This window comes from Pyrgilauda ruficollis, unplaced genomic scaffold (assembly GCF_017590135.1).
Source record: "Pyrgilauda ruficollis isolate IOZ18807 unplaced genomic scaffold, ASM1759013v1 scaffold74, whole genome shotgun sequence".
Taxonomy (NCBI): domain Eukaryota; kingdom Metazoa; phylum Chordata; class Aves; order Passeriformes; family Passeridae; genus Pyrgilauda; species Pyrgilauda ruficollis.
This window is the reverse complement of record NW_024529266.1, coordinates 1,070,632-1,097,765: the sequence shown is the minus strand read 5'-3', so window position 1 is coordinate 1,097,765 and position 27,134 is coordinate 1,070,632. Positions and strand designations below refer to the sequence as shown.

Genomic DNA, 27,134 nt, shown 5'->3' with positions numbered 1-27,134 from the left:
ATGAAGGGCCTGAGCCGCCTGCTCCGCGCCGGGGAGGATGCCGCGCAGGGAGCCGTGGCCGTGAGCCACGAGGGCCGTGAGTCCGCAGGGGGGGCAGGCGAGGCCGCCCGGGGGCAGCGCAGGCCCGCGTTCCGCGCGCGGCCGGCACAGCCCCGGGGCCTTCCCTGGAGGCAGCGTGCCGGGCCCCGTTCGGGCCGCTGGGACCCACCCAAACGTGCTTTTTGCCTTGACCGGAGAACAAAATGAGCGGTGGGGGTTGGAAAGAACAACGATGAACATGAGCTGTTTTACATGTAGTAAAAGATATCAGCAAATGTGTGGATGTGGGACTGGGAGCTGGGCTTTTTTTGGCATGTGGTGTTCCCAGGGGCAAGTCCTGCAAATTGCCCACTGCCGTGCTTTAACTTTCGCTTTGAACTGCTCTGAGACGTACTAGTCACATCCCTGGAGCTGAGTGTCTGCCACCAGTTTCACAGACAATCACCCAGTTTTGAGAGGCACACAGAAACCAGAGGATCTTGCACTCAGAAACACAACCCAGTGGTGGGGTCTCCAGCCTTCAACCTGCAAACCAGTCTGTGAAAGGACAGATTGCTCTGGCGTGAGCTGTAGTTAGTGAAAACAGGTGATTTGTGGAAATTAAGCGGTAGCTGCCAAACCCTGCTTCGCCCCAGTGATCACAGTGTGACAGCCAGGAGCCATTATCTTGGGCTGTGGTTCTTGCTCCCAGGCTGGCAAAGAGGGCAGAAAAAGAAAAATAGCTAATGAAATTATGCCATTGGACCCAATAAGTAGTTTTTCGCATGACTTCTTTGAAATGGAAGATTACTATTTTAGAAAAAAAAACAACTTAGTGACTTAAGAAGTTCCCTACATTGGTCTAGTAAATTTATTTCCAGTAAAAAGAAAGCCCAGAGAAAACTTTGAAAATGTTCCCAGATCATTAAATAGATTATTTCATTTTTAGAATCAATAGAGTAAAAGTACTTATATTGCCATTTGAATCCAAATATTGTTGATTTTTAAAAATTTTACCTTCTTGGACCTCTTCAGCCAATTCAGATTCAGGGGTTGTTTTCCCATGTGTTAAGATAGTTGTGGATTTCATCTTATGGACATCACACCAGGAAGTTAAAAGCAGACCAGGGAGGTAGGGATACACACATGCAGGGATTTTTGCTGTTCTATAAGTACTGAAACCTCAGCTGCATTTTTTAAATTCATTGCAAATCATCTTTATTTGTGGTATTCCTGAAAGAAAGAATTAAGCCTCTAAAGTAAGACATAAAAAAGAGGAAAAAAAATTATTGAAGATACCTCACTTTTTGTTTTGAGGTCAACTAAGCAATTTACTTTTCTTCACTTTTAATTACTTCCTTGCTCTTCCAAGAGATGGAAAATCTTGGGATGTTCAATATACTGCTGGCAGAGCTCTCTACGAAGCTCTCTCTCTCTCTTCTTTAGCTGTATCAGAAGAAGAAATCAAAGTACTAATTTCAGTTAGCTCAAAAGAAAAACAGAATATAACTACTAAATTGTTACAATATGAATTATATATTTATTATATAAACCAGACTTTTGTATAGTGCCAAAGAAAATACCTCCTAAAAAACCTGGAAGTCACACATAGATAATTGATTGCTGCTGTTACTTGAAAATAAGAGTAATTGCTAGTTACAGGAGGAGTGTTAAATCCTGGAGACCCCTGCTTGGATAGAAGACTTCCAAAAAGCTTAGTCTGACAGCTCTGTACTCTTGTAATGTCATACATGAAAAAATATTTTGCAAAGGTAGCAAAAGTTTGGGCAACAAATCAGAGTCATGGTGTGTCTACATTGTCAGAGTTCTCAACTCCTGCATCACTAAGTGTGAAGAGAGAGAGATTATTAAGGAATATAATGCACAGAGGAAAAGGTTTTTTTGGCAGCACATGGCCAATTCATGGCTTCTGGACAAGAGAGAATTTATTTTTTGTTATTTTTTGTTAGAACTGCAAAACTGTCCTTTCTGATGCATATACAGTAAAGAAACATAATTTTATCTTGTTTTGAAGGCAGTGTTGCATAAAGTCTTAGGGTTGTTCCTGATTGTCCTGATATGCATTTATCTTTGCATCCTCATGTAAGACAGCCATCAGCAGGAATGAATGTGGCCTTATTGTAATTAATTGCTGCTAATTAGTGCTGTATCTTTTTTCCACGTTTGACATAAATTTGCCTTGAGCAACATACCCTTTAACCATTGGTTCACCTGAGCTTGAAATCAAGTTAGTAGAAAGCTCTGTTGGATACTTCCTTCCTAAGGTAATAACTGTGAAAACTGGCTCTGAGGGATTTATTCTTCAAAGATCACTGTTCCTAATGGTGATTTTGCTGTCAGCCATGCTCCTTGTCCCAAATGCCAGGAGAGCATTTTTCTTTGCAAATGCTTTTTTTTTTTCTTTTTTTTTTTCCCCCTTCCTCGTGCCTGCACGTTGTAATGCAAATAACACATATACTGCGATTCCCAGAGAAGTTTGGAAGGATGATTCTTTTATTTGAGGCATAATTTCTTAGGGAAACTGGAAACACCTTTGCAAGAATCCAGTTTAATTTCTGATTCATTTTGTACAGTAAAAATGTGATTATTCTCCCTGAAATGATAGCCGCAGGGAACATATAAACGCAATTAAGTGAATGCCATCCTGATTTTCCTTAGTATGCTCTGCAGTCATAGTGCCTCAGGCTGTGTCCTGATTAAGCATTAATGAACTTAGATATAATGTGGTGGGATGAACTTGCCTGGGCTCTCAAGAATAAGATAATTCCTGTAGTTCCGGTCCAACAGACTGGTGCCTCCTTGGTGATATCACTGGACAAGTGGCCTTCAGCCCAAAATAGTCTAGACAGAAGACATCTAACTAATAGTACTTAAGTGTGACATGCTATTTGATTAAAAGTATGTACTAATGTTTTTGCAACTGGTGTAACTGCTACACAATTTTCTTTTAAGTGATTAATGAAATGCTACAGTATAAACATGAAAAATATTCTGACCTCCAGCTAAAGGAGGTCAGACACTGGAATTTTACTTCTCAGAGTTACTGAATATGTCTTGCTACTTCAGCTGACCAAACAGATGCTAATTTTTGGATTGAGACGTTAAAGGAAGGTCTCAATTTAGAAGTGGGTTTTGTTTATTTTGGTTTGTTTTTCCAGTCATGTCACACTGTTTGGTTACTGCTTTACATATTTTGTGTTTTGGTGGTGTGTTTTAAAAAAGAGAAATTTCTCAAAGAATAGGAAATAAATGCTGAAATTTGTAGAATTCACTGCTATGCCTATGCAGTAATTTGAGATGCAGTTAGGTAGTAAGAGCTTCATAAGCTGTTCCTGTGAGTGTTAGCCCTGATAATCTGTGTTGTGAAAAGTCTCCCTTTATTTGCACTTAAAAGTTGAAACTAGAAATATAACCAGATGTCTCTAAAGGAGAAAAACCTAGTCATTAAATGCTTTGATGATGAGAAGCAAGTGATTCTCATAACATTAAATCAGTACAAAGAACAGAAAGTGTAAACAGTATCATCATCCCTTACGTTGGTTATGGTGGCTACTTTTTTAATAATATGGGGTTTTTCATCATGTTTTCCCACAGTACTGCCAGATGAGAGAGAATTTCAACATGCTGCTAAAATGAACAATTTGGATACCATGGAAAAGCTGTTTAAAAAGAATGTTAACATAAATGCTGTAGATACTGTGAGTATAAGGTGCCTGACAGATCACTAATGTGAAGGGTGACTCCTTGGGGTTGCATGGGGGAATGCCAGCATGTCCCCTCGGCTGCAGGAGTGAGGCTGCAGAAGTGCCCTCTAGGACTTGATGAAGAAATAATTTCATATAGCCATTATGGACACTGGGAGCTGTACAGCTTAACTCTCAGGTTTCGCAGTAGTCAGTGTATCACATTTGGAACTAAGGACGTCTCAATTGTGCTCCTGCTCTAGTGTTTCCTGAGAGCTCTTTGGTGACTAATTCCTCAAGTTCTCCACCTTTCTGAGTGGGATGATTTCACCTCACAGTCACTTTAAGAGTGGATTCATGCTGCTAGCATTACAAATTTCTAAAAAGAAGTATTACTCTTTGGTTTGCATGGAACTGTGGGAGCATTCTACAACATTCTTTGGCTCCAGCCTGAGCTCAGAGTTCAGATTTACCCTAGATATACGAAAATGCATTTCCTATTCTGACTTCAACACCAGGCCTTAAAATCTGAGGATGTATACTTCACAGCAGCTAAATATAGCACTCTGTTCCACATGAGAGGTAGTTCAACAGGAACCAAGCAGTCATGATATTAATCTGGGAGTTTTCTGTAAGTGTCCTCTCAATGGCTACATATAAATCATCTACCCCTGAGTATCCAATGTTGCTTATTCTGGGTTCTGAAAAAAATTACCTCCCATGCTCACATGCATTTTCACTCACTGGGAAATTTAGAAGATAGTATAGTGCATTCCTTGATTTGTTTATGAAACAGACAAGGAGATAAACATTTTGTCTGAGCACACTCCTCTTGAATACTGAGAGTATCAATTGCATTACACTCTAAAGGTCACTTTAAAATAGTTCTTTCTTCCTTCTTGCTTTCCAGAATTCAGGAAGTTAAACTAAATACATTTTCAGTTCAGTAGCTTAAAACTTTTCTCTGTCATCCTTAAATTAGATCTATAGTATGAGAGAGTTACTAGCATAGCTGCTAGAGGTGTTGTGCTTTGATTATCCTAATAGGGATGTAGGTTATGCTGGTAAAGCCATTAGTTTTGTTAATGTTGATCATTCCTTCCCCTTTAATCTTAGGCCAAATAAGGAAGGCCATCAAAAGATGAGTTTTTTGGTAGTACTCTTTCTATATTACAAGAGGCTTTTTTCTGACATAAATACATGTCATAAATCCTACTTTTTCATTCTTTTTGATGCATATGATTTGTGAATTTAAATTTTTACAAGTCAGGTGATCTTCAGAGAAGCTAAGAAAGCAAATTCAAACTGACTTTTGAAATTAATTGATTAAATCTCCTAGATGTCTTTGTATGGAAGCTATTAGTCACTAATGTTAAACCCAGTTATGCCTACTTTAACTGAAAGCAAAACTCTCTCCAGTAAAATTTGACTCAATTTAACAAATCCCTTTTAAATATATACCATTAATTACTTTATGGAAGTCTTCTTGAGGAGCACTGAGCCCAGTCACCTCTGTAAAATTACTCACTGTTTGCAAGGTGGTAGCTTTCATTTACGTAGATGATGACTCAGTATGGGAAGGTGACTAACATTGAGTGAGGGAGAAATCTTGGCTTGCATTGCAGAGGTTTAGTCAAAAGCAAGGAGGATTCCAAAAGCAAGTCTATCTACATATAGACCTCAGCTATTCAAACTACACCATGCAATAAAATAATAAACAAGGATGCTTCTTGTACTGCATGCACCTCCCCTATGCAGTGCTAATCCCATTTTTACATTTCAATGAAAGGACAATGCTATGTAGACTAAGAAAATCATTCTGTTTTTACAAGAATTCTCTAAGATCAACATCTAAATTCTATCGAAGGAAACAAAACAAAATATATAGATAAAGATCAAGTGTGACTGTTAAAGGAGAAATATGAAATAATGTATATTATCAGGTACATTTGGTAACAATCAGAGAATTCCAAAATCCTGACCATCTGTGCAGGGAAAGAACTGTATTAGAGACCTGACAAACAAAGCTTTGCTTATTCCAGCTGAAGCGCACAGCATTCCATTTTGCTGTTGCGGGAGGCCATGTGTCGGTGGTGGATTTTCTTCTTCATCACAAAGCTAGACTTGACATGGCAGATCAGGTAAGCTGGCTTACTTGTTTTGATTCACATATGTAGGAACTCCTTTGAATAAAAGCAGATCATTTTCTTGTCCTCCCAATTGTGCAAAAATTAAGAGCTTACAGTAAAAACATGGTTTGTCTTAGAACTACACATATTTGTACAAAACCAGCATTTTTAGAGGAAAAACACAATGCCCAAAGTATTGGAAGCTTGAATACCTGAATGAGCACAAGGCACCTCCCTTGGCCAGGTCAAGGTTTTCCTGGATGGCAGCACACCAATACAGTCTATCAGCCGTTCATCCCAGTTTTAATACGAAGTTTGCTGCGGGTACATTCTGCCCATCATTCAGGTCATTAATGCAGATGTTAGATAGCATTCCCAGGATGGATGCCTAGTGCATTGCTTGTGGCTGGCTTCCAGCTGTTCATAGCTTGGAAGGTTTTTCAGGGCAGACTTTTAGGCCACAGCCACAAATTTTGCTGAAGCCTAGATTTATCTTATTGCCTGCATACCAGGTACATATTCCATATTGCCTTCCACTGTTTTCCATTGTAATTCCTTGAAATACGGGAAAGACTGGTAAAGTGGAGTGAGTCCCATGCAGAGACTCTAGAGTGATTAGAAGTGTAGAACAGGGTATATCAGGAGGTGTCCTAATATCCAACCTAAACTTCCCCTTATACAACTCCATGCCATTTTCTCTGGTCCTGCCAGGTCAGTGCCTGCCCCTCCTCTTCCCCTCACAAGGAGGTTATAACTGCAGTGAGGGCTCCCCTCTGTCTCCTCCAGGCTGAGCAGACCAAGTGACCTCATTTGCTTCTCATATCGTTTCCCCTCAAGTCCTTCACCGTCTTTGTGTTCCTCCTTTGGACACACTCTACTATCTTTATATGCTTGTATTGTGGCACCCAAAACTGTCCCCAGCACTTGAGATAAGGTCACAGCAGCCCAGAGTTGAGCTAGTCCTTTTGTTTTTAAGATGTTCAAAACAGGGTTCTTTTTTTCTTATAAGAGAAAAAGGTTTTAGAGAATTTGAGAGGTGAGAGCATTAGAAAGAGGTCTAAATGGAAAATTATGGTGACTCATGGGGTATAGTCATTGCATATTGTCATTTGAAATGTCATCCACTGCACCCAAGACTATCTATCTACATGGTTTCTGGAGAGAGAAAATAATTTCCAGGTAGGACTTAATCCCTCTGTCATAAAATGGGATCAGTCCTTTCCTAGAGATGCTAGACCTTCTGTGAAGAAGTCAAACATTTATCTAGGTCTTGCTCTATTGCATTTAGCTTAATTTAAGTGAGATGAATCCCACCCACAGTCAGGTGTTCATATTGCTTTTCTAAAAGCCTACAGATTGGAACCCATTAATACACCGAATCAATCAAAAAGATTTAAAGAAATTTGGCTTGAGATATTTTGGTGGTAATTTCTGCCTTTGTCATTTTATTTGAAGCACGGCCTGACAGTGATTCATCTTGCAGCCTGGACTGGAAATCTGGATATAATACGAAAACTAGTTAAAGCAGGTGCTGATCAAAAAGCTAAAAATGAGGTTTGTTGAGGAAAAATTTTTATCAACCCTAAACATGTTTATGTTGGGAAAAAATAAACATTCTTACAGATTGACTTACCATTTTTCAGGAAGGAATGAACGTACTGCATTTTGCAGCTCAGAGCAACAGCATTAAAATAGTTGATTATTTCCTCCAAGATCTTCATCTGAATGACTTGAACAAACCTGATGGGGTACAGTGTGTTTCTCTTTATTTCTTTGATGTCATGAGGCTTCTGTTTTGGGGGAAACAATCTTGACTGGGGGAATTTCAATGAATTTTAGTTTATTGACAGTTACATATACTTTTAATTACTGACTTCATACTGAGAAACAGGTAAAAGAAACAGCCAGACGAGCCCTTATGGGGGCAACACCTTTCCTCCCTCTTTGCCTGTTTCAGTTGGACTGCAGACACCCTCTGCTGTCCTTGCTTTTGCTGCATGTGACTCTCAGTCGTGGTGAGGCAATGGAAGGCAGAGGAGGTTGGATTCAGTCCCCAGTTGATTCCCTTTTTTTCTACCTTTTGCTTCTCACTATTCTCCTCTGCTCCAGAAAGCTTCTTGCATGGGCTGCAGTCACCTGGGGGTATAGCTTTTTCTGTGTCTCCTCCCTTGCATCTTCTTGTGTCTCCTGTTGCATCTCCCCTGGTCCCACATTTTCATAGAGGCATTGTTTGGTTCCATGGTGGGTTAAGTGTTGGCACATCATGGGGCAGTTTGGTCCACTGTGGAACCAGCTGGAAATGTCTGTGACCAGCACAGGGCAGGCTCTGTAATTTCTCACACAGCTCATCTTCACAGACTCCTGCCCTTACCAAAACATGCCAGTTATGGCCAACATGGCCATGTTTCATCAGTGTAGAACATAGAACTCTGTGCAGTTATCCTACACAGGAGCACTGACTCTCCAACAGTGCCTTGTCCTCATCAGGTTTTCTGTGTTTTTAATTTCCACAGTGTTGGGATCTTGTTTTGAAATGCTATGTAGATAAGTCAGATATGTTAGCGTTACATGAGGAAAACTTATTCCTTTGAGATCTGACATCCAAAGAACAAATCTCCCTGTTTTTTGTTTTTTTCCTCTGAGTTTCTTGAATTTTATTGACCCAAGGGTGCAAATTCTGAATAAGTCTGACAAAACAGAGTTAATTTAACAAAACATACCTTTGAAGGTTTAGGCCTTGGGAGAGGAAAGGTGAGGAAGGAGCTCAATGACCTGTTGAGGCTGCATCATAATTCTCTACTTGGTGCATGCATTTTTTCTAGACATTTTTATAGGCACTACCAGACATGATATGAAGCCATTTTACCTAGCTGGTTACATGCCTACTGTCTTGAACAGTGTCAAGATTTTTAGGTTTTGTGTCAAGATAACTTTCTGCAGTTGAGTTTGTAAGTAGTTTGAAAAGTTTTTGTTAGTTTCAACACTACCAAAACCCCCTGCAATCTACAGTGTTAAATTCAGGCCCCCTGGATGAAACTTCTGAGATACGTTAGTTTTGGTCTCTGTTTCAAGAATTTGGATCAAACAAGTTCACCCATGGAAATAAATTTTGCAATTTCTTTGCTGCCTGTTTCTGAGCATCCTCAGACTTTTAATGACACAGTTATTTTAATTAATATTTTCATACTGACAAAAAGTAAGACTAAAATATTTTGAGTGTGTTTTCCACTTTTTTACCATTTCTAAACGGTTTTTATATATTTTATTCAGGATATGAAAGATATATGATCTGTTTGTATACACTAAGTGTAATTTTAATTACTGTTCTTCTGTGTATCTACTCTTGTGTTAATCTCCTTAGTAATATGATATATAAATTTTTATGTAGGATACACATATACATATGCATGCCATATATCTAGTAACTAGAAATAAAGTATTTCTACTTTTAACACTGTGTTTCTTTCCATAATTTTTTTCTAGAAAGGTAAAAAGCCATTTCTTCTGGCCTCTGAAAAAGGCCATGTTGACATGATAAAAAATTTGATTGCTCTGAAGCTATTTACATCTGAAAAAGATGAGGTAAATGTTTCTTTTCCACAGATGTACAACTACAAATGTGCTTATGAAAAATTATTTTGTTTCACTGTGATTATTATATATTCAAATATCTGTGTGTGCTGCACAGGTGTTACAGTAGTATAAGGGACCAACAAACATATGATGATTTTTTAGTGATAAAGGGAAGGCAGTGGGATGATTGCCAGGAAACTTTTCCGTACACATTCATAATTTATGCAAAGCAAGACTAGCATATGATATCTGTTGAGAGAAGTGGGGAAGCCTGGTGATAAAGGTGTCAGCCTCTTCTGGGAGATCATATTTCTTAGTATTTCACTCTGTTTGTCTGTGTCTGTGTGCCGCTGTGTGACCAATTTTTCAAAGGTGTTTAAAAGCTCCAGGATGAAAATAAACACCTATAAATTCTTTTGCAGCAGTACCTTAACACTTCAATCTGATTGAGTTTGCTTTGAGACTGTATTTTAAGGTATCTTAGTAATTTTCAACATCTGCTCTTAAATTTATTTTTCCTCACTTTACTATTTTTGGAATGAGCAAGTTAGTATTTCTCTGCATCTGAGGCATTGTAAGGACAAATACATTAAATATTGTGAATATGTCAGATACTGCATTTACAGAACCACATAAGTAAGCACTCAGGAAGTGATGTTGGATTTTTTGGTTTTCTGGTAATAGTTTAAAAGATGAAGTGCCCCCCAGAGCTCTGCTGTGCTAAGCAGTTTACCAGCAGAGGTAGAAAGAAAGTGTTGTCCCAGATATCCAGCAGGTTAAAGGTGTCAACAGCGTCAGGAGGTAAATGCTGTGGTCCTGCAAATTAGGTAAGGAGCCAGGATAGAAATTCATTTCCTGGGTCACTAAACCAAATCACACTGTAACCATAAAAGGTAAAAAGGATTCCCACATCTTCCCACTCAATGCTGTGAATGAAAAACTGTTCTGGACTCTCATTTTTCTAAGAGTTAGGATTCTTCTAAAATTTTTAGTCATTTTTATACTATTTTGTATGCTTGCATTTTCATTTAGTTCAAAAGCTGCTGCTCTGCCTGAAGTTATTAGTTGCTTTTTTTTGCTTGGTGGTGTGGTGTTTTTGTTTTGGTTTTGTTTCTGTTTTGTGCTTCTTAATTTACTGGAAAGAAATTGCACTGATGGTGACAGAGATCAAAGATCGTGATGTTGATATCAAAACCATGACAAACTTCTGTACTCTGACCTAGGGTTTTTTACTCTTTAAATCAGTGGTCTTGGGGGCTCAGTGTAGTACCCACCCTTGTGGGAACCAATACCTGAAGTTTTCTTCTGGTTCATTTGTTAGGAGTTAGAATTTCAGATCTTTTTGGTGGTATACACTAAAGTTTTCAGACAGCTAACTAGATCAGACTAGATCAAAATTAGACTGAATCTTGGCACATGCTGTATGCAGTTGCCTCCCTCTCCTTGTATGTAAGAAAGACTTGTAGGTAAAAGACCAAAAGCATTGTATTGGTTTTAGATAATGTCTTTATTCTGCATTTTAAAATATATTATTTGACATTTTAATTTCAAGGAGGGAAACACAGCATTGCATTTAGCAGCCAAAAATGGTCACAGTGAAGTTGTGGAAATTCTGCTTGAACAATGGGAGGAAATAAATGACTTCAATCAGGTAAGTACACTAAGCTATTGAAAGAAATAAAGTTAGAAATTTGAAAAATTTTCTAAAAAAATCAAATTTGAAAGGAAGAGATGTGGCACTGAGGAGATTTCATTAGTATTGCTGGTTTCCTAGTAACTTTGCATCCTGTTTCCTTGCTCTTTGTCCAATGAATTAACCTCCCTTAACTCCTTCGGTGTCTTCCTCTGTCCTTTATCCCTTACGCAGGTCCTCCCCTGCTTTTGGCAAGCTGTTGCATAACTGCGGGCAGAAGACAACAGAGGAAGGCCTTCCCCCTTGCTTTCTGTCATCCAGCATTTTTAGCCATGTGATCCCATTCCTTGTAACATCTCACTTTTTCAGCCTATTCATTGAGCCAGTTTGACTTGGATACCGAGCACATACCATCCCAGGCACCTCAGCAGAGGTAATTTGTATCTGGTCCATCTGACCTCAGTTGCACAAAACTGGCTGCAGACATTGCCTACCCAATTTGCTTTCCTGGTTTAGTGTTGGTGAGCTCAACATATTCATCAATTGTATATTAGCTGGGAAGATTGTATCCCTGAGTTAAGGCACTCTTGAGGTTCATTTTGAGGCTTAAACAAGGAGTGGAGGAAGGAAATGCACACCAACTGCTCCTCTCAGCGTTCTTTTGTTCTCTTCTGTTTCTTCTATGGGGCAGCTGGAACAACCTGGGCAAGGTAATTTCCTTTGTTGTGGGCTGGAATGCCCACTGTGGGAATCTGCCATGTGGCTGATCATTTGTTCTGCTGGGCCAGGGAGCAAAATGAATCACTCCTACCCAAGGCCCTCCTCTTCCTTTATCAGTGACAGACTGATGAGTTGAGAAGTTCCCTCTTATCCAACTTGTCTGCTGTTTTCAGCTGTTGTGAGGCTCATGAGCCTCTTCAAAATGTGGAGCCCTTGTGTTTCCAAAGCTTGTCTAAGAATGTTGTTTCTGCACACAGAGCTTGTGCTGCTTGTGCCGCTCTCTTGGCATGGCTAATGGTGTGACCTTGCCATCCAGCTGGAGATGTTGTGATCTGTGTTCAAATAGATCTCTCTTCCTACAGCATGAGCAAAGTACTAAAATGTTTTAAGTTTACGAGAATAACATCAGGATTTTAAACAAAGAAAAATTAGGATTTATTGATCCTTTTGTGATTGTTGAAACACCAGAGTAACTTTCATTAAACCTTTATATATTTTAGATGTTGAGAAGCAGGAATTAGGTAATTGTGTAGCTGATGTATCCCATTTTATAGACTTACTGTGGAGACATGTAGACTCCTTCATTGTGAAAATATTTGAAATAAATATGAAACAGGATTATTTCTGCTTAAAGTTCTCCTTATAGCTAGCACTTGGGGTTGTGAATTTGTCAGAAATCCATGGCATTGCACTGACAGAAATTGGAATTACTGTATGTACTAGCATACTAGTGATGTTTCCTAGTGTTGAATGGCAACAATTGCTGCCCACCAAAAAGAGCATGATTAATATTTTTGAAATAGTTTTCTGTATTGTAAACCTTACTATACGTCTGTACAGATAAACATCATCTGTCACTTAACTGCTGATGAGTAGCCATGTCATTCAAGAGTTGGATGAGCCTGATGGAGCCTACTGGAGGTGTTCTCAGTGTTGTAGTCACATCTCTTGAATTGGAACAGACATTTTGTCTCTTTTGGTCTAGAATGGAGAAACTCCATTTTACTTGGCTGTTGAAGGAGGTCATGAAAAATGTGCTGAACTCTTACTGGAGGCAGGGAGTGACATCAATGTTTCAACTCAGGTATGTACACAGTATCCCTCCTAGTGGGGCGTACTAGACTGTGAAAAGGACCTTACTAGCAAAGGATATTTGCTCTGGGTTTTGGGTTTTTTTGGTGGTTTTTTTTTTTTTTTTTTTTTGGGTTTTTTTTTTTTTTTTTTTTTTTTTTTTTTTTTTTTTTTTTAATGAAACCAGTTAAAAAAATAGAACGGGGAATGTAGAGAGTACTAACAGAATAAAACCAATGTGGAAGTAAAGTAGCATTGGCTTTATTTGATGGAGTACTGTGGTGGAGCTTTTTATTTCCTGTATGCCCACTAGTACCACATGTGACTAGAAAATGTTACCAACAAGGATAACTGAAAATCCTCCTTTTTGGCAGTGTATGTGACTGATCTGATGGCAAACTTGTTCTCTATGTGTGATTCCTGAACTGCAGTCCAGCTCATATCTGCTGAATGGCCTTGGCTAGCCTGCTGCAAGAAGTTTATGATTCCAGCAGAATGAGTACTTGTTTGTTTAAGCAGACCTATTTTGTAAAAATTAGTTTTTAAAATTTATTTTATATTAATTTATTTTTCTATTGATTTACTAACTATTCTATGGATTTACTGGTTGATGTGGCCATACTTGCTTGGTAAGGGTCTAACAGAATAACTAACAGAACAGGAGACATGTTGGCATTGTTGTTGTCCGTGGCATAGTATAGATGATGATGCTGATCTGTCTCTTTTCTAAGAGAAGTTGGATGGGGCCATAGGATACATGTGTTCTTTAGTATGTTTGTTGTGATATAGCAAAAATGAGAATTTCCTTCGCTGCTGACAAAAACATCATGCCAGCTGCTGATGTGCTTCATTTTGTATCATTTTCTCAAAAGATTTTATTGATGGAGGGGATACTAAGACAAATTTAAATGCAAGATTATCCTATATTTATACCTCTCTTTAATACTGGGTTTTTTTCAGAAATAAAAATGTAAGTTTTTCTGTCTATCAAATTTCTTTCAGAACAATAGCAGTGCTTTGCAGGTTGCAATTCAAAATGGACATCTATCCTTGGTTACTTTTCTTATTGATAAGAATATTGACCTGGTTCCTAAACCTGAGGTGAGTGTTTATCAGAATAACTCTTCTGCTGCTGCTCAGCCTGTCTTGTCTTTCTGTGGGAATTCAGACAGCTGAATGAGATTGAGTAGTTCCTTGAAGTTTTTCCTAGACACGCTATTACTTGGTTTCTAGGTGTTGGTTACACCCAACACACAGACCAATAGAGACAGGATCCTGTTGCCAGCCCAGTGAGTGCCTGAGCGGCTGGTGCAGGGCAGAGTAGACATGGCCAGGCTACGCCAAGGGCCAGGCATGTGGAGAAGAAGAGCAAACTGCGCAGCTTGAACTTAGCAGTAGTAATGCCATGGGCTAAGAGTCAACATGATTTTGAATAAAGATAACTAAAATGTAAATAAACACTTCAGTGCTTTTATCCTCTGCAGGTAAATGCACCCTTAGTGCCTTCAAAATCTGCATGCCAACATTCTTTGTGATTTAAAAAGAAAGACATATTTATATTATCCAAATCCTCTCTCAGTTTAAATATTACAGATATTTGAGATTTTCTATGAACAGGAAATTATTTTCCACTTTTGCAGTACAGGATGAAAATAGAATCTGAGTTTCATGACTTATGCCATATCACTGGCCTCTTGCAGAAAGTTATCAAAGAATAACAATTTATGTTGTGCTTGAAATGATTTAAAAGTCAGGCAGTTGTTGTGCTGCTTGTTCTCCTTAGCTTTCTGTAGCAGAAGCAACTAAAAAAATTTTAACTTACATTTTGCAAATATTTCCATCATAATGTTGCATAAGAATTTATTTATTTATTGCTTTATTTTTCTGTAGCCCAGAAGGAATGGCTGTGTTTTATAAAGACACTGAACTGGTGCCTGGCACCATGAATAATACTGGTATGGAATTATTCTTTAGTTGTATTTCACAAGAAACTGATAAGTCACAGGTCCAACATACAAAGTGATCTTACCAACCTAGTGTGGATTTTGACTGGTGTTGAATCTGTGCCCTGGTTATACTAATAAATAATCACTCAAATAAAACCTCTGTCTTACTAATTGTAATTTGTCATATTTTATAAATATGACAGTAAGTCACTTTAATATGAAGAGCATTTCCAGCAGCAACACATGACAAGAGTTTGTTCCTGGAAAGTAGATTTCGAAATCAGTTTACCGAATACAGAATGAGTCTGTCTCCAGGCTGTTCAACAAAGGTCAAATCCACTTTTCTGATGAAGCAGGAACATTATCCTGATCTCTCTGTTGTCAGGATAGCAGTACATCCCAGGCAGGAACACTTAAGAGCAGTGCCTTGCTGCATTGCTGAGTGGTGGCACACTGATACACACCCCACACACTCAGCAGTTCCAGTTTTCTTCTGTTTACCTGCTTCTAGGTGGGAGCAGGCTACCACCTCTGGTATAACTCCACACATACAGGTGTGTTTTCTGCAGTGTTGAGCCTCTGCTAGAGCATGCCACCTTTGCAAGTGGTGAGGTTCAGTTAGAACCTCTTTCTTGTTTATAATATTCCCAAATATAATAATTTATTATTTTCCCTCCGCAGCAGAAGAATTCCCCTCTCCATTTAGCAGTTCTCAGTAATAACCTACTGGTAGTAAAAAGCCTTTTGGATGCCAATCACGACATAAACTCCTTAAATCACGTAAGAAAAGCTGGGAATTTACACAGCTTTATTGGTAAAGGGGAGATTATGTGGGTTTTGCTTGAATTTTTTTTTTTCCTTATGAGCTCAGGGTACGAAAAAACAGGAAGGAAGAGGCAGTTCCCTCCTAATCTTTTTGTGTGTGTACATATGTATTAGTCACTGGTACATGCTGTGCTAATATTGTTTGAGCAAGATAAGGCTAGCACAATGCTGTATACTCAGAAAATGATTGGGTAATGTATTGTTCAAGTGTTATGTGTAATAAATGACAGAAATGCCTAATGGTATTGGCTTCAGAGGGAATCCCAATGCAGAATGTCATTTGGCTGGAAAGAAGTTAAATTTTCCTTAAAGTAATCTACCATGTGCAGTGTTTTAGATCTGTGACTAAAACAGGGCTGGTAAGACAATGCTCTTAAAGCTTTGCTGAGCAATGCTTGCACAGTATCAAAGCCTTCTCTGTTTCATGCTCTGTGCCCACACCTTAATCAGCTGGGGTGCTCAGGGAGCTGGGAGGGGGCAGAGCTGAGCAGAGCCCAGCAACACAGCAACACCGAATGACAAGGTCACAGGTCTCTGTGATGCAATCAGTGAGCAGCTGTTAACTGAAAGGATGCTGGTTTGAGCCCATCCACGGACAGCTACACCTGTCTTCCTTACCTTAACCAGGATTCTTTCACCCTGCTTGGTGTCAGCGGTCTTTGGAGGCCTGGTTAGTTGTTGGCCAGTTGACTGTAAATCAGATCACTGTAGATTAGATCCACCACTGACGTGTATCATACTTTGGTGGTGTCATGCTTGATCCCTTCTTTGCTGTACAAAACCTCCTGTAATTGTTAATGTCCATTTCTCCTTCTGCTATGTTGCATATCACTTTGTGTTGCTTTGCCTGGTAGACTGATGATAGAAGCACTGGCTTTGCCTGATCTGGTGTTTTTGGGCCTTACAATGCCACTCAGGTCTACTCAGGTGACCATCTCATGGAGAAAATCAACAATTACACCTTTTCATTTCCCTCCTTGGAGAGGCACTTTGTTGAAAGAGGAAAGAATGGCATTTGCCCCTTCTTCTCCTCCATGACAGTCTCTCCCACCTTCTTGTAACACTACTCAGTTCCTTCAATATCCTTGCATAATCACACTCTTCATACTAGTGTGTGTTGTGAGCAGGTTTAGATTATTGTGGGTAACAATTAACAACTAATCGGGAATGCCACACAGGGATTTGCCCAGAGGAATCAATTCTCAGGTGGTATCATGTGAGAAGGGAAGTGGACAGGTGCCTGAGGCTCTTACTGCCTCCAGCGGTTTAGGATTTCATGCCTTTGCAGGAATATAGTCCCAAGTAATTAATACACCATCTGAATGAAGGAGGGGATCCTTGCCTGCCCTTATGAAACACAGGGATTTCCAGTGCTGTGTTGGGTCTGGCCCTTGCCTACTGAGCTGCCATCCAGTGCCCTCAAAAGAGAACAAGGGTTTCCTGATCAAGGAGCATCCAAAGGGACACTGAGAAGCTCTGAAGCCACCATAAGTGAAAACTCACTTAGTTGGAGGTGTCACACGTTTGCTTAACTGGAGACCCAGCCCTTCAACTATAATAATTGTGCTTCAGCTCAAGGGAAGATGGTGGAAATAGATGTTGATTTGGTTAGGAAGAGAAACAGCAGCTCCTGCTGTGGGGCAAAAGGGGAAAGATTCAAAAGAGGCAGCCTGGCCTGTAGCAGGACAGGAAAGGGAAAATACAAGAACGACAACAGAAGCAAAACTACCTGGTGTCCATCTCTGAATGATCTCTTAGGTAGGCAGCAAGTATTCATCTGTCAGCAAGGTAAACCCACCTGACTGCTCCAGTGTTGGGAAGATAGGGAAGCTCAGGGGAGTCCACCTCTAGGGACTAAGGGATTGACAAAGGGATCATAACAGAGGTAGACACTCACAAGACTCTGAAGGTGGCTCTTACTGAGCATGAATGCAAAATGTCTCCTCAAAGACACTGCAAACCAGTAAGGCAAGTAAACTACCACAGAAGGTATCCAGTCTCTGAGGGAATGGTAGTAGAGTGGACTACAGTGACCTGACAACAACTAGGTCTCCAAAAATCTCAGTGATATCCAGTGCCCATAGTCCATGTGGCAGAAGATTGTACAGAGCTCACATACACTGGCTCTTGACCATGACAGACTCCAGTGGTCCAACTGTGTACAGACAGCCCTGCCACCTGTGGCACTTCAAGGAGAATCTCTCTTCCCCCTCCCCATCAGCCCTACAGATATCTCAGCCATCCATCTCAGTGGAAAGACTGTCCCAGCAGGCCTGTCAAGTACCATTTGGGGCACTGTGGCTCACTGCTGAGGAAATGCAGCCTGGTCTCCCTCATGACATGTGGAGGTGCTCCCCACAATAGCAACAAGGATGAGTCTTTGAGAAATCAGTGGTTCACCCCTTCCCATTGTTCATTTATTGCTAGAGATTAATTTATACACATTTTTGTGGAAGACAGAGGATGTCATTTGTGGTTGGAGTGATGACAAGACTTTCTGGTCACATAAAACAGAGAATTCTGTAAATTTCTTCAACACATTTTTTAGAAATATCTTGCACTCTGTCTCTAGCATGCCAGAAGTTGCCTACAGTAGGTACTTATGTATCCCTAAATTTCTGCAGGAAAGAAAGTAGGGTATATGAATAAAAAAACCCTTTTTCTTTATGGGAATAAAAAAGTAAGGTGAATACATGAGATTGTGTGATCATAGTGTAAACTGTAAAATTAACTGATGAGACTTTTAATGTGGAACCCTGAGCCTGGTATTTCTTAGGGTGCGAACTATAATTAAGATCTAAAGGTCAAAGAAGTTCTCTAACCAGACCTACAGAATGTAAACTTGCAATGTCAGAGAAGCACAGGCACAAAACATTCAACTTAGAAGGATAATGTGTCCCAAGAAACATACTAAGGAACATTCCCATATATGCAAGGCTTCCACAATTACTCCATTATTTGCTGCTGCGTTTCACCCACAGATGTCTGGATTTTCTTACTCTAATTTCTGTAAAAAATAAATAAATACATATTTGGGTATATATAGTTATGTAGAGACTATACCCTCCTTTCAGACTCAAAGACTTACTTGAAGGTGAATGCCATTTTGGCTGTATTTCTTGTTAATGATTTGGCCTTGTTTAATGATTTTATTTTGGGTTTTTTTATATGTGTGTTGTTTAAGGTTCACTGAACCCATTATGGAGCAGGTAGATTTCTGCTGTATATCATCATTTTGTGGCAGAGCTGACTAAAAAGTTCTATTGTGGATGCGGCATAATGTACTGATGAGAACTGTGGCTATCCAGTTTTCTTGGCATGAATTTCAGCAGGGAAAAGGTTACTTGAGAGGATGATATGTGTGTGGGTTGCCAGACATATGAAGCCCTCTGTCCAAAGTACCTTGCTTTAAGAGGGAAGAGAGGGACTCAGCTTGTTAGTTTACAGTACATTAGAGGGTCATAACAGCAACCCTTTCCTGAGCCAGCTGGAACTTCTGCCTGGTTTTCCTGCAGAGATCCCATATGCTGTCTTGTCTGCCTGAAACAAAACCGGCAGATCATGCAGAAGTTAAATGACTTCCCTCTGCTCAGTATTTTCTCACCAAGGTCACCCCTCTTGTGAATCTATTTTAGATTCAGCCTGTGAGCATGCTACTTTTAGGAGAAAGTTTGACTCAGTGCACTTTTTTGGTGTCTTCAATTCCAGAGGCAGGAAACCCCTCTACATCTGGCAGCTGATCTTGGCAATGTGGAGTTGGTGGAAGTGCTGCTGAAGTCAGGCTGCAATCTCAAGACCATGGATAAGGTAAATTGCATTCCTCACACATGTAAGGATTACATGATTTTATTTTTTGTTCTATAATCTTCCTTACACAGGTGCATAAAGCACATATTGCAAATTTTGTTTGCTAAGTAAAGCTAACTACAAAGGAAGTCTTAATATTGCTATACCTGCAGCTTGTAGAGATCTGATGGTTTTGGTGAAGAGCTGTAAAGCTCCCAGGCTCTGTGGTTTGAAGGACAAACACTGCATCCAGTGTTGTAGTGTGTTTATACTTTTTAATGGTTTTGCTTTTGTATCTCCTTATTTTGCCCAAATGGTTTACTTCTGATTGTACCCCCTCCCTCTACCTGTGTATTCCCCCTCCTTTGTTGAGATCATCCCCAAATCCCCACTCTGGCTCTCTGTTAGTCACTCAGCATCCCATCCTTTCTCTCTAGAACTTTCAGTCCAGGTCATTGAGTGAATAGTGAGAGACCAGGGGTCAACCCCCCAAGTGCTACCCGATATGCTTCCCAAATGTCCCTTCCCTAAGTTTTCACCCCTGAAGTGTCTTTATTGGCCAGCAAATTTATCTGCTTTTTTGGTTTACACTTCCCTTTAAATGTAACCTTGGCACCTCTCCCGGACCCGCTGAGCAGGAGGCCCCCTGAGGTGTGGGAGCATCCATGAGCTCCAAATAAAACCTTGGATTAACCCCTGCTAAGAGTCAGCCCTTTTATCCTCTGCCGATGTCTCCAGTGTCTCCTCTGCTGCAAAGGTGACCAGCCCAGCTGCCCTCAGTACCCTCGGGGCACCAGAGAGTGTCCCCCAGTGTCGGCCGTGTCGGGGCTGCCCCCTCGCTGTCTGCCGAGCCGGGGCTGGCCGGAGTTCCTGGGGGGCTCCCAGGGAGACAGAGACATTCCAGCAATTTTTCATGGAAAATACGGCTTGCAGAGGGGAAAATGGCTTGTGGCTCCTTGTAACTGTGCATCTGCAGCCAGGCTCAGTGCCAGGAGAGATGCAGCTTCACAGGTGCAGTGATGGAGAGTTTGCCCTTTATCACTCCAGGTCATCTGAGAATCATGTTGATATTCCAGATCCATTCAGATGGATACTTAAACCCTGAGATGATGTTCTGCCTGAAAAATAGAAACAAAAATGGTAATGGCTGGAAGAAGTACCAAAGTAAAGTTACAGGGGAAGTGCTTTTGAAAGGACAGAGTACCAAACCCAGTATTTACATATTTTGCTAAATTACTGCAAGATTGAGTATTCCCTTTTACACTGTTCTTGATATTCTGTATGAGTTGAAGGATTTGATGTTTATTATGAGCAAAATCTTGCCTTTTTGTAACTTTAAAAAGTAACTTTCCTGCACAAAACTGTCCTGATGAGAAATGAAGCTTTACAGACTAGAATTGTCTTGTTTTGCCCTAGCCTGGGGCTCTGAGTGTGGGTTGCATGGTTGGTATGTTTTTGGGACGCTGAGGTAAGATGCTGCATTGTAGTTAAGCCTTTCCATTTAGAATCACGCCTACACTTGCCAAAGGGCTGCAGTTCTTGTAGTGTAGCCACAGCTCTCTTCACAGAGAGCAGACAGGCACAACTTCCCATGGGTATTTCCTGGGAATCGCAGTGAGGAACCTTAGAGAAATTCTTATCTGTGCTCGCTGCTTCTGTTGTTTTGCACATGTGGAATGTGTTAGGAAGATTGTTTACTTGAAGGGATTTGTCAATTGGATTCTGCTGAGGATTGTTTTGATCCCTTGGCCAATCACTCAAAGCTGTGAACTGGCTGTCTCAGACAGTCACAGATTTTTCTTTAGTATTTTTTTAGTACCTCTTTAGTATAGTTATAATATAGTATTAATGTAATATAGTGTAGTTCTAATAAAGCAATTGTTCAGCCTTCTGAATCAATGGAGTCAGATGCCAATCATTCACCAAGCTGGGGTCGTCCTGCATACAATATTGTAGGGATAAACCCAGAATGAAATCTTGTCCACTTTAAACAACACCTTTGCTACTGGGAATTCTTTTCAACATACTCATATTCCAAAGGCAGACACAAAAAATTACTTATTGCCTATGACCTTAAGCACCTGCAAGTCTTTGGGCGAGGCAGTGCCCTTGTATTACAGCAACACTGATAGAGCTATTTATGAGAATTTGTCTCTGAGACAGTATGAGTTCTGGTACAGGTCACCTTTCTGCATTCTGTTTTATTTCTTGGAGTAGCTTTTTCCCTGCCTATTTGCTGGATGGCCCCTGAGACCATGCCACTGCTGGGAACATATGCAAGTACAGCACCCTTTGAACTGAATTGGTGCTGAGATGCCAAAGTTGTTACTGTCCTTGCTGAACAGTAGACAGGAAGAAAGGGAGCCTGCTTTGATTGCACAGTATTTTTCTGGCCTCCATGCCCTGGCAGCAGTACTCAGTCTCCAGAGAATGCCATGCATCTGCTCCTGTCAGAGATCAGGAAATGCACTCCGTCTGTTGTTGTGAGTGCAGAGAGCTCCCCATGTGCAGACTGCTGTGCTGCATGTGCATGCAGGATGCCAGCAGTGTCTACTAGCACAGGGTTACAGAAATACCCCCCTTATCCACTGCATCTCTCTTCCTCTGTGAAATGCAAAGCACCTCTCCAGACCAGAGCCCAAGGAGTTCTTGTGGTCTCTGGACTCTTCACATATAAAACATGCCTATGCCTAAAAGATTTAATGAAATGTATGTTCATTGGCTTCCAATGTGATGCTCTTCTAAAAACAGGTTAATTGGAATGATCTTGAGCACAGCCAGGAGCTAGAACTCAAAAGGTATATATTAGGGAACTTTATACTATCTGTAGAACTGAAATACCTTATAATTTAATTAACGAACCTTCTAATTAAGGGATTGGCTTCTTTTAGATCTAGTTTTCTAGTAATGCCTAGCACTTGTTATGTGGAGAATAATCGTAATATTTAAATCCAGGCAGTTGCACTCAGTGCAGATCTGCTGAAAATAGAAAATTGCAGAGAAATCCTTTTAGAGCCACCATGATGCCTGTGCATCTAAGTGCTGATAGGAGAGATGGGTTCAGGTAGACTGAGCAAACCTCTGCAGCTGGTGTTGCAGCAATGGCTTTGAACAACTGTGGCTCCTTCTATACCCATGAAGCATCATCCTGCAGTTGTGCTCCTTTCAGGTCTAATGAGAAAGTAATTTTCTTTTTATTCTGTGAGCCAGCTTACCATCTAAAACAAGGCACAGGTTTGCCTTTTAAGTTGGAGATTTCCAACTTTGCCAGCCTATCCATCTGAAATGCCAGTTTAACCATAGCATGGGAATTTACTGTATTTGTGGTAGCTTGAATGTGGACGTAGTGATTGGAGTTGCAAGCTGGTATGAAGTATTCAAGTTTGAGTGCATGTTTCTGAAAGCAGCAGTACCTCACCAGAATTTTTTACTGGGGAGTTTAGTATGTGAGAAAACTGACCACCTCTGAGCTGAGGTGATACAGCTTATGCAGAGCATAGGACTTTGATTGCAGCTACCCAAAAGCCATGAAAAAGGGATGGGTTCTGTAAACAGTCCCTGTGTTTTTCTTCTATGACACACACAAGATAATGTTCTGATTCACTGTCTCTGCTTGCAGCATGGGAAAAATGCACTAGCCACAGCATCAAGGAGCCATCATGCCCTCATTGTAGATATGATCATTAAAGCAGAAAGGTATTTTGCCATGAAACAGGTAAGAGTCATCTTTCATTAGACACAAGATACCTAAGGGAAAAGCCACTTCTGATTTTGAGATGCCTTTTGGCTGAGGTGGTTCCTTTTGGCAGGCAGTAAGACTGGCCTTGATGAACAAAAGTTAGGACTGGGAAATGGGAATGGGAAAGCCCATCCAGGCTTTATTCCTGACTAGCTGTAAAACTGTAAGCAGATCTTAGCAAGAGCTCAGCTACTTCAACAGAAGCTCCCTCTTCTGTCCCTTGTGTGTTTATTATAAAATTAATATGGGCTACTCTAATGGGCTACAAGTAATTGCCATATCGATTTGTGATTTTGTTCTCACTCCTGCTTCCTGCTGAGTTAGCCAAGTGTATCAGCATACAGATCCTGTCTCAGCGCAGGTACAAGATTAGCTGGTTTTACCACCCCACTCCTGTCCTGAGTGGCCAAATCCATGACACTAATGTTACAGGGCTGGTAAGTCACAGATCTAGATTAATTATTGCAAAAAAAGCCTCCATGAACTCTCTGTATTGAGCATTTGATTTGCACCAGTTCAGCTGGAATTGTCAGGTACTGTTACTTTTTCCCATTACTGTTTCTTTTGCTTCAAAGAGGAATTAGAAGCAGTCTGTTGCCACAGAAGACATAACAAGTCTGACAGCAGTAAGCCCATAATATTCTCAACATTTTGGCATTGTTCACTGAATTTTCTGAAGAAAAGGTGTTAATCAGATGCCTTTCTGCACAAGCACCAGAGATGTTGGGAAATACAAACGTAAGTGTTTGTATCCTGTTGCCTGAAGCTGAGAGTGCAGCCTTTGGAACAGCTTAAATCTTACGGCTATGGAATATGATGCTGGTGGCGTTACCATACTGGAACTACAGCATTTTGAAACATTATTTTAAGGATTGTCTTTTAGTTACATTCAGCTGACTTGTCATTTGTGACAAAGCATTAATTACAAAAGGAAATATCATGTAGCTGAGAGGAAGGGCACATGATACTAAAGTCTGACTGTCATCTCTCTGTTTGCCCCCTTCTCTGTTTATCACTTCTACACAACCCTTCCCTATCACTGTCTAGGCTGGGTTTAACTGGATTTGAGGGCAGCTGTTACTATCCCACCTTGCTGTTGCCTCAAAACACAGCAGCAAAGGGAAGCTGTGCTGCTGTAAAGAGGTTTTTTTTTTTTTTTTAATTAAACATCATAAGCAAATGATCTAATCAGAGAGACCCTGAAGCTGTTCTAAACTTTACCTTGCATGTGTTAAGAAGCATGAAATAAAGTCTGCATCAGATGAATGGAACCAAAAATGTGGTGCTTAGTTACTGAACTGTGACTTTTTTTTCTCTGTAAGTCTCTTGTAAGGCTAGGAAATAACCCTGCTGTATTTTTCTGAATTTAATTTGGAATGAAGCACTTTATGCTTAGTATTTTTAAAATGTGGCCTACTGCTGTTTCCTTTTTTGCTTAGTAGCTACTTTGTCATCCTCTATCAAATTTGTAAAGAAATTTTTTCCCTTTGAAGATTTATTTGAAACAGGACTAGTACATAAATGTAATGAAATACAGAAATAGCTGGAGCTTAACTACTTAGGAATGTTCCTGGGCACAGCTTAGCTAGAACTGAAATCACTTGACATGGTTTTTGCCAAGGTGCTCAAACAAGAGGTAACCCCATCACTCCTGTTCCAGGTGATCCATGCATACAGTAGGAACATCACTTTTAATTGGGAGGGTAAAATCCATGTGATTTTGGTTTCTGCCTGATTTTACTTATGCAAGAATGAAACTAGATCCATGCTCAACACACATGTGCACACTGGTGTTTAGACACTTTGCTGAATGGGAGTCCCTGTGATAAACCTAATGGCTGATGGTACCAGCAAAGGATCTGGAAGTCCCCACTTCAGCCAAGTGAAGCCGACAGGGCAGAGGCAGGAACAGGTTGAGCAGGCGCTGTGCCCATGGTGCCTACCCTCTCCTCAGGGAAAGATTAGTGCTTTGAGAAGCAAGAGAAAGGGTTAAGAACTGTGCCTGAAACTCAGCTGTGTTCTAAACATGACATAGACAGAACCAAGCAGCACAGCAGTGCTGACACAACAGTTGCTGTTACTTTGCTTTTGTGTATCAAGTACCAGAGAAAGTGGCTTATTTTGCAATTAATTTAGTAATACATACAACAAACACTGGAACTCTTTGTTTCAGTTCTGTTTCTATGGGCAATACACAGTTCCTTTACAGGCACTGAGTAAAGCATCTGTCAGCAGATACATCTGTACAGGACCTCACTGAGCAAAGGTTCCCAGCTCTGTTACACAATTTATCATCTGCTTTCTTTTTTAGACACATCTAGCTCATGGTGGTAATGGGTCAGACTTCAATGTGTCCTTCAAACAAGACCACAGCACACAGACCAAGCAAATCCGTTCGTCCCTTTGGAATCTAGCATACAACCAGTTAAAACCCTACGAGTGGAGAAAACTGGCTTTGTTCTGGAAGTTCACAGATGAACAAATTAAAGCTATTGAAGAACAGTGGACAGGTAACAATATCTGAGTGGCCAGACACAATATATAGGATAAAAAGCCCCCACAAGGAAGTGTTGCTTTTTAAACTATCTGACTATCCTATAGTGAAGGGGTACCAGCCTTGTCCCTAGTTCCTGGGAAGCAGTGCTGTAGCAGTACAAGACATTCTGCTCTCCCTCTTGGCCTGAAGAAACCTTCCTCTTTGGAGATCAAAACTAGAAGCCATGAGCATCATAGAAGGTTCTTGGGGGTCATGCTGCAAGTGAGGACCTGGGGAACCTCATGACACAGAGAAATTCTGCTCATGCGCTGTCTGCACAGCTGCCATGAAACAGGAGTTCCTGGTTTCAGGCCTCTCAAGTGGTGGGAAGACAGTACTTCTGCAGCACATACTGTACTTATTACTACTACTCCAGGGTGTATTGCCACAGCTTGGGGGAAAATGAAAGGAAAATTTAATTTTAAGATGTATTAGGTGTTTTTTATGTCTTAACAGTAGTGTTAGGATAAAATGAGATTTTTTTTTTAAACTTTTGTAAGCTTCAGTCTTCATTTTTCTTCTAGATGAGAAATGTAGTTAAGAGTAAGGAGTAATTTTAAAACCTCTTGGAACTTTTAAAGTGCAAAAGCACACTGTTTCCAACATATTGAACAAATACTCTGTGTATTGCATAGGGAAAAAAAGTTACAAGGAGCATGGGAATAGGATGTTGCTCATCTGGTTACATGGTACATTGCTGGCTCATCAGAATCCTGTTAAACATCTATATGAAGATCTGGTGGAAGCAGGACTTCAGTCTTTAGCTGGTAAGTTGATACAGAGCACATTACAGTGTCACCTATGAGACTGCAGTGCCATGCCGAGGTCCCTGCTGGTGCTGGGAAGCTGTGGCTAGGGCAGGGGTGGAGGACACTTTCTTCTTTTCTGGGACTGCCCTCCCTGAGGAGTGAGGCTGCTTGAGAAAAAGCATTTATGTCAGAATTAAGGCTTCTAAAGAAAGATGTGCAAACTTTGCTTCCCTCATCTCCTGTACACACACTTAAATTGTGACTGGCCATCCTTCAGTTAGTCTGACCTTGTGCAAAGCAGAGCACACCAATCAAGTGTTTTCTTTTACTTTACAGAGAAGATCAGAGCTTCAATTAGCATTGGCATGGACTCCAGGAAATGTGTCATTTCATGAGTTCATCAACAAAACATGGCATATATGATGGAACATGCCAGAAGGAAAGTGGCTTTCAAATATCTTTTTGGGAAACAAAAACCATTTTTTGAAGTTGTACAACTTTTTCCACCCTAGAACTTGCACTCCTGAAATGGTTACTTTTTTTCTCAAATGCTTGCTAAACAGTTATGTAAAAAATTTAAGAATGAATGGCTGAGTGTTAGCTTATAACTGCTAAGCAAGATTCACCACTTACAATTTCTACATCTGACCTAACACTGATAAAGCTATTCTGTATTGGAACTGCAAAATAAACTACTCTGTGTTT

At 40.3% G+C, this 27,134-nt stretch overlaps 1 protein-coding gene across 1 annotated transcript; it reads left to right on the top strand.

Annotated features, from left to right (window-relative positions):
• ANKDD1B (ankyrin repeat and death domain containing 1B) lies at positions 1-27,134 on the top strand. Its single transcript, XM_041486132.1, is given in 15 exon segments — positions 1-76; positions 3,634-3,737; positions 5,765-5,863; positions 7,307-7,405; positions 7,495-7,599; positions 9,335-9,433; positions 10,977-11,075; positions 12,763-12,891; positions 13,851-13,949; positions 15,476-15,574; positions 19,328-19,426; positions 23,025-23,120; positions 25,456-25,654; positions 26,316-26,447; positions 26,766-27,134. Coding segments are annotated over 15 exon segments (1,593 nt in total). The 3' UTR covers positions 26,825-27,134.